Source organism: Asparagus officinalis, chromosome 4 (genome assembly GCF_001876935.1).
Source record: "Asparagus officinalis chromosome 4, Aspof.V1, whole genome shotgun sequence".
NCBI classification, from domain to species: Eukaryota; Viridiplantae; Streptophyta; class Magnoliopsida; order Asparagales; family Asparagaceae; genus Asparagus; species Asparagus officinalis.
Genome location: NC_033797.1, coordinates 138,988,940 through 138,995,922, shown reverse-complemented (window position 1 = coordinate 138,995,922; position 6,983 = coordinate 138,988,940). Strand labels below are relative to the sequence as shown.

At 40.7% G+C, this 6,983-nt stretch overlaps 1 protein-coding gene and 1 long non-coding RNA gene across 2 annotated transcripts in view; both read left to right on the top strand.

Annotated features, from left to right (window-relative positions):
• The window catches only part of LOC109839540 (DNA-directed RNA polymerase II subunit RPB2), an 11,171-nt gene extending 7,696 nt beyond the window's left edge, over positions 1-3,475 (top strand). Inside the window, exons 19-24 of the mRNA XM_020408018.1 lie at positions 1-167; positions 251-304; positions 389-532; positions 695-994; positions 1,806-2,228; positions 2,778-3,475. The exon at positions 1-167 is cut by the window's left edge and continues 91 nt beyond it. Coding sequence (XP_020263607.1) covers positions 1-167; positions 251-304; positions 389-532; positions 695-994; positions 1,806-2,228; positions 2,778-2,897 — 1,208 coding nt within the window. The 3' untranslated portion in view covers positions 2,898-3,475. The remainder of the gene's footprint in view (positions 168-250; positions 305-388; positions 533-694; positions 995-1,805; positions 2,229-2,777) is intronic.
• Positions 5,088-6,428, top strand: LOC109836190. The gene is made up of 2 exons (XR_002245869.1): positions 5,088-5,279; positions 6,084-6,428. It is a non-coding gene; the product is annotated as an uncharacterized LOC109836190 (long non-coding RNA).

Sequence of the window (6,983 nt, the reverse complement as noted above, 5' to 3'; positions counted from 1 at the left end):
TTCATATAGGTATGGTAGTTGCAATAACTTTTTTGCCAGTTTGGTTTCCGAATATGTATGATAGTAATGTTAACACTGTTATAAAACTCTGCCTCAGAGATGAGGAGAAGAAGATGGGGACCCTTGTTAAAGAAGATTTTGGCCGTCCAAACAGGGAAAATACAATGGTCAGTACTTGTTGAAAGTACTGACTAAAATAGGTTGTATAGTTTCCATCTGGAATTTGAATTCATCCTTTTTTTTTTTGCAGGGCATGCGGCATGGGTCGTATGACAAGTTGGATGACGATGGTCTTGCACCTCCTGTGAGTAATCCCACTGTGGTTATACTTTTTTCGGTCCTTCAGATCTCTTTCCATTGTTCTTCGTATTTATCTTTTATGCATCAGGGTACACGCGTCTCTGGTGAAGATGTCATAATTGGAAAGACATCCCCAATTCCTCAAGATGATGCTCAAGGACAAGCTTCAAGATACTCTAGGCGAGATCACAGTACAAGCTTACGCCACAGTGAAAGTGGAATGGTGGATCAGGTAGACTTGTTGTTGCCAAAGTTGTGTTTCTTTTCTTTTACCATCTCCTATGACCTGATTCTTGAATTGGGGTCCTGTTTCCTGTAGATGCTTTCAAATGTAGTTCACAACATGCTGATCTTACTTGTGGTCCTTATGCAATTTGTCATCTTGTTGTTTCAGGTCTTGTTGACTACAAATGCTGATGGTCTGAGATTCGTAAAAGTAAGAATGAGATCCGTTCGGATTCCTCAAATTGGAGATAAATTTAGCAGTAGACATGGCCAGAAGGGAACTGTTGGCATGACTTACACCCAAGAGGATATGCCGTGGACTGTGGAAGGCATCACACCTGATATTATTGTTAATCCACATGCTATTCCTTCTCGAATGACCATTGGCCAGCTCATTGAATGTATTATGGGGAAGGTTGCTGCTCATATGGGAAAAGAGGGAGATGCTACTCCTTTTACTGATGTTACCGTAAGTTTAACACTTAAAGCTCCTTTCGTGATGGTATAAAATGATGTACTCTACCTCGAACTAGTAATTGGAACATGTTGATTTTTAACTTCTCAGTTTGCATTGGTTTATGACTAGCTATGAGGATGGTTTCAATATTAAGTGGCTCTGTAGGTTTCAGTTTAGTCGTTCAAGTCCTGTGTTTTTAGTTTTTCTGGTTCCATTTTAGATTTTACATCCTTGGAAAGCTTCCTATTTGCCTAATAGCTTGGTAAAGCTGCCATCATTTGTGCCGTGCCAAAAGAAAAGTCAGCTTTGTAACATAAAAATTTACTGAGAAGGCTGACTTGTAACATGTTTGGTCTACATTTGAATACCCATGTGGATGAAATTGATGAGTTTGCTAACATCATATGTTGATAGCTTCTTATGCTTTCATATATACATTTGTAGCATGGCAGTTGAATATATTCCTTATTGGATGACTAATGAATCCTCACCATACAAAGAAAAACTGTAGACATTGTGGACTTTCTATCCTGAAATGCTTAGGATAGTTGGAAATCTAAACGCTAACCCTGATTTATAATCTTTACTCCTTTCATGACCTATTTTGTTAACATGTATGTCTTTCAGGTGAAGGGGGCCATCATAATTTCTGTGATCAAACTGCAATCTGTTAATGTTCTATTTTCTGGCTGTTTTTGCAAATGCAGTGCTGAATACCTATGAGATGGAATTTCCATTTAAATAAACTTTCTTCTCACTGGTTGTTTTAGCATGCGGTTATTCCAATTTCAGAGTAGATGGACTCAAATTCCAATTGTTTCAGGTGGACAACATCAGCAAAGCTCTCCATAAGTGTGGATATCAAATGCGTGGGTTTGAAACTATGTACAATGGTCACACTGGTCGTAGATTGAGTGCAATGATATTCCTTGGTCCAACTTATTACCAGAGATTAAAGCATATGGTTGATGACAAGATCCATTCTCGGGGACGTGGCCCTGTACAGATCCTTACCAGACAGCCAGCAGAAGGAAGGTCTCGTGATGGAGGTCTGCGCTTTGGAGAGATGGAGAGAGATTGCATGATTGCTCATGGTGCTGCTCATTTCCTCAAGGAAAGGCTATTTGACCAAAGTGATGCTTACAGGGTTCATGTTTGCGAAAAATGTGGTCTCATTGCTATTGCTAACCTCAAGAAGAATTCATTTGAGTGTAGGGGCTGCAAAAACAAGACTGATATTGTTCAGGTAATTCTTTCTTTGTGCTATTCATTTTGCTTAGGGAGCGTGAGCCTCATTTTGTCCTAACTACATCCCAGTTTTAACATTCATGTTTGGCTGAAGGTTGCAACTCCAAAAGGTTGTGGCAAATGAAAACTAACTAGATAAATAGGGGAACAGTTGTTGCATTCAAACAACAGAGTTGTACTTGCATGTTGTAATACATACTCCTACGTGAAATCCTACTTTATTTGCCATTAGATAAGAAAAATTGCGTGCAATATCTGAAGGATGATGTCTAAGCTTTTTCACAAACTTTGCGCATAGAGTCCAAAGCCATTGTTAGATATACTGGGGGTCTTGGCATATCTTGGAATTGGGTTCATCGTTTTTGCTGTTATTATCTTTAGAGAAACTTTTGGTTAGCAATTTTTCCTTGTGAACTTTCCTATGAAAGTATGCTAACTGTCTATTATATGGTTGCAGGTATATATCTTTAGCGAAGCTTTTGGTTAGCAATTTTTCCTTGTGAATATTCCTATGGAAGTATGCTAACTGTCTATTATATGGTTGCAGGTTCATATTCCTTATGCATGCAAGCTGCTATTCCAAGAGCTAATGGCCATGGCAATCGCGCCAAGGATGCTGACTAAGGAAGTGAAACCAACCAAAGACCAAAAGAAGAAAGGCACTTAACGAAGATGCAGGGGCAGAAATTTCCATGTGATGCATGATACAAATTTTTTACCTGCAGTTGTTTGCATAAAGTATGTTCTCTTATTTCTTATGTCTCTCAAGAAGCTAATGGTCTAATAAATTGGTTGGAGAGTCCCTTGGATGTTCAGCCCTTTTTCTGCTTCTGAAGATGCTGGAGGAAGGATATGATTAGGCTTGTTCGCGAGTGTTGCAGTTTTGTGGCCTTCAGATCTTTTGTATAGCGATGGAAATTTACGATCCCCTTCCGTTCGTGAGGAAGGGGATGATGGGGTTAACTTTCTTGTGATGTAGAGCAGCACATAATGATACCGTTCTGGGAAGAAGAAGATCATGCTATGTGTTGTAATGACTTGTGGGATTTTGTTCTTTGTAGATCACTTGCATGCTACAAAATCTAGCATGAATAGAACTATTTAGTATTAATATTGGAGCTGTTAGAAGATCATAGTTTGGATATTATGAAATATTTCCAAATTGTATAAAATCCGTACTCATGCAAAACAGTCACATTTCTCGCTGAAACACCAGATGTATTTTATTAACACGACAGTTGTATTTGTCCGACGTTACTTGCGGTCCTTGTACAATTACATTTCTTGCTGAAACAATTATATTTCCAAGTTCAGAACAGGCTCTCCGAAATTGACACCAGATGTATTTTCTATATATAAGCACGCTGGGTTATTTCAAAAAACAGACGACCCTCCAAATATTCTCCTCTTGACATTCGAGCAGGAGAGCTCCGACGAAGTCAACGGAAGTCTGGAAGCACAACTCCCGTCGAGAGGCGGGTCACATGTCGGGAATCCTCGGCTCGTCCCCCTCGAGAGGCGGGTCACATGTCGGGAATCCTCGGCTCGTCCCCCTCGATCTACGTCGCCCTCGATCTACGTCGCGGTCGACGCAGGATTCCCCGGGTTCCTGTACCGCACCCTGCATATCAGAGGAGGGTCGGCACGTACGGGTACATGCAGGGGCGTAGCCAGGGCAGTCTTGCCCTGGGCAGCTGCCCAGGGCAAGAAACTGCCCCACTTCCCCTCCCCCTCCCGCCTCCCCTCGCTTCCCTTCTTCTCCGGCCACTTCACCTCCCTCTCCCGCAGATCCAACCTCCTCTCCCTCCTCTTCCAGGACCTCCATCTCAACAATTCCCAACCCTCCTCCCTCTCCCGCGCCTCCCTCCTCTCCCTCACCGAGCTCCTCTCCCTCCTCCGTCGCTTCAAGTCCCTCACCGCCGACCACCTTTATTTTTCGCCCAGGGCAAAAAATATTTCTGGCTACGCCACTGGGTACATGCAAATGAACGTGAGCGCACGACGAAGATTATATATCCAGCTGATGGAGCTCGCCGGGGTATTTGCAGTTTTACAGTATTTCTTTTCGGAATTTAGTCAGGCCGAATTTTTAATTTTCGATTTTAACCGAAATTTATCGGAAACCCTACCAACTTAAATGGGGTCATCGAGATAATTAGTCCCTCACGTCCTAAGGGGTCTTGAAATTTGGATCCTCGGTGACCAAAACACCCACAGCTAGTGCATTTCTAGACGAGAGCGGCTCGGCTTTGAGGGAAAACGTTGGGTATTCTCGTCATCAAGGGTTAAATTGCAAGAGTCTTTTCATTTGAGGAACTTATGAGCAATTTCAAAAGATTGAGGGAGTAATATGATACTATTAAAGATTCGAGGGGCTAATACTAAATAACCCACTAAAGTTTCCTTCCACTTGTCAGAAGGGGATATAAACTCCCTCAATTTTCTTTTACCTCGGTTATTAACGGTGCAAAAAACAGAAACAAGGTCAACCCTAGCTAGTTTTTTTAATCGAACCCCACCGTTTCCTTTTGGGATCCGGATCCTCTCCTAATAAAAACTTTCCTAATATTTCCTAATGAGTTAATCTTAGCCGTCCGTTTTACATCTACGGTCAAGATTCCTTCCTTCACCAATTTTTCTCTGTTCTTCTCCCATTCACTCACAGATCTCTCTCTTTCTCAACTCCCTCCTCTCTCCCCTCACTCCTCCAGCCCCAAGCTCCGACCACCGCCGTCGCCTCCATCAGATCCGCCACCACCAACCGCTTACTCCTCTTCCCCTTCAACCCGCCTCCTCGCCACCGCCTCTCTCTCCTCGTCATCTCGCCGTCGCCGTCCTTCTCTCTCCTTCACAATCCCGGCGACTCCCTCTCCAAGCTCTCCCCCCTCTCCGACAACACCCACCTCTTCTACGTCGCCCTGGCCCACCGCGGCTCCGAGTCCGGCAACATCCCCGCCAACTCCTCCATGTCGATTTTCTTGAAAGAGTTGGCGATTACAGGGATTGATGATCGGAGATATTGGAATTATATTCCAACTGAGGAATCTAGGTATTGGTTTCGCCCTTTCATAATCTTATTAATCATCAAAGTTTGATTTTAATTGGATTTTCCAAGAATTTAATTGCATGCTTGATGCCTTAGTTCTTGTGCAATAGATTGTGAATAATCACTTGGCCATGTTTATTTCATTTTGCTTGGACTCTTGAAATTTTTATATTATTTGAAAATTTTGGATAGAAAATGGTGATCTTGTCTTAAAATATGCATTTTTTTTTGTTAAATTGCGTTGTAGGTGTGTGTGATATGAAGATTATCCTCAAAACTTCACACCTTATTAATCTCTATACAGGTGTGATATTGATTGCTTAATTTCTCAAAACTTCATCGCCCGAATCCGAGTATATGTGTTTGAACATAGTTATCTCTGGAACTTAAATATTTCATAAATGATGGCCATCGACTTATTTGATCATTTTGACTCATAATTTGTATTTTGGCGTCTGTCTATCGCATACTAAAAGCTAATATTTTGTTATGCACAGTAGCATGATACATTCATCTAAAAGTAGCAGAAGTTCGATGCGTTTATATCGTCACTTCAGATTTGCTTCTTCATGAACAAGCAATCAACGCTTCTTAGAAACAAGTTCCTCGTTCAAGTTCTGATTGAATATGGTCGCGATCAGTCTCTCGTTGAATTTGTTGATCATTTTTAATAGTTATTGATTAAACTCTAAACTTTATATCCGTTTTTGAGGTTTACTTTAGAGCTTAGCCCGTCGTGATGACATGTTGTTTGTAGTTTGCCTTGAATTATCCAAATGTTTATCATCCTCAAATTTTTGCATGCAGTGTTCTAATGGACATACTATATGCTCCGGCTGCAAACCTAGGGTACACAACTGTTGTCCCGCATGCAGACATGAACTTGGCAACATTAGATGTCTTGCTCTCGAAAAGATAGCTGCTTCTCTTGAACTGCCTTGTAAAATACACATGGGTATATTGGCGGATATGAAGAAGGAGAACGAGTACAAAAGAGCTGGTTGGTGTTATACACATTTGTTGGTGTATTTCATGTTGTATGGACTTGTCAATGTATTTCTTAGTTTATTTAATCTTGTATGGACTTGTTGATGTATTGTTATATTTGTTGGTTTGTATGATGTTGTATGGACCTATCATGTATTTTGTGAAGTATGTATTTTGTGTTGGTTAGTTATTTTTAATAAAACTATGTCACGATTATATACAGGAACCTTTATCAAAGAGGGGAGGTTTTGCCAAATTTTTTTGAAATTTCATCAGGATTTGTGAGACCAAATTTTTGTTCCATTTGAGTAGTATGGTGTTTTTTCACCTATTATTAGCAATTACTCAACTAGGAATATATGATTATGCCTATGACGCCGCTGAGCCCGACGAAGCCCTCTACATGCGATGCTGAACTGTAATCACCTCCCTACATTTAAACATTATCTACCAAGTTGCATAATACTGATATCAACCAGAAACTAAAGGACCACAACACTCCTGTCGTTGAATAGTTTTTGTTCTCGCATTTGGAAGATTATTACTGCAGAAAATTAACAAGAGAGGAATAAAAATAAAGTGCACATTGCATGTATGATAGAAGTATAAAGAATCAAATAATACATAAGATATAAACGCATTACAACAATCAAGAGAAACGATTTCCGAACATTCTCCTACTTATTCAAAGTGTTAACAGGATATTCAACAGCCCATGAG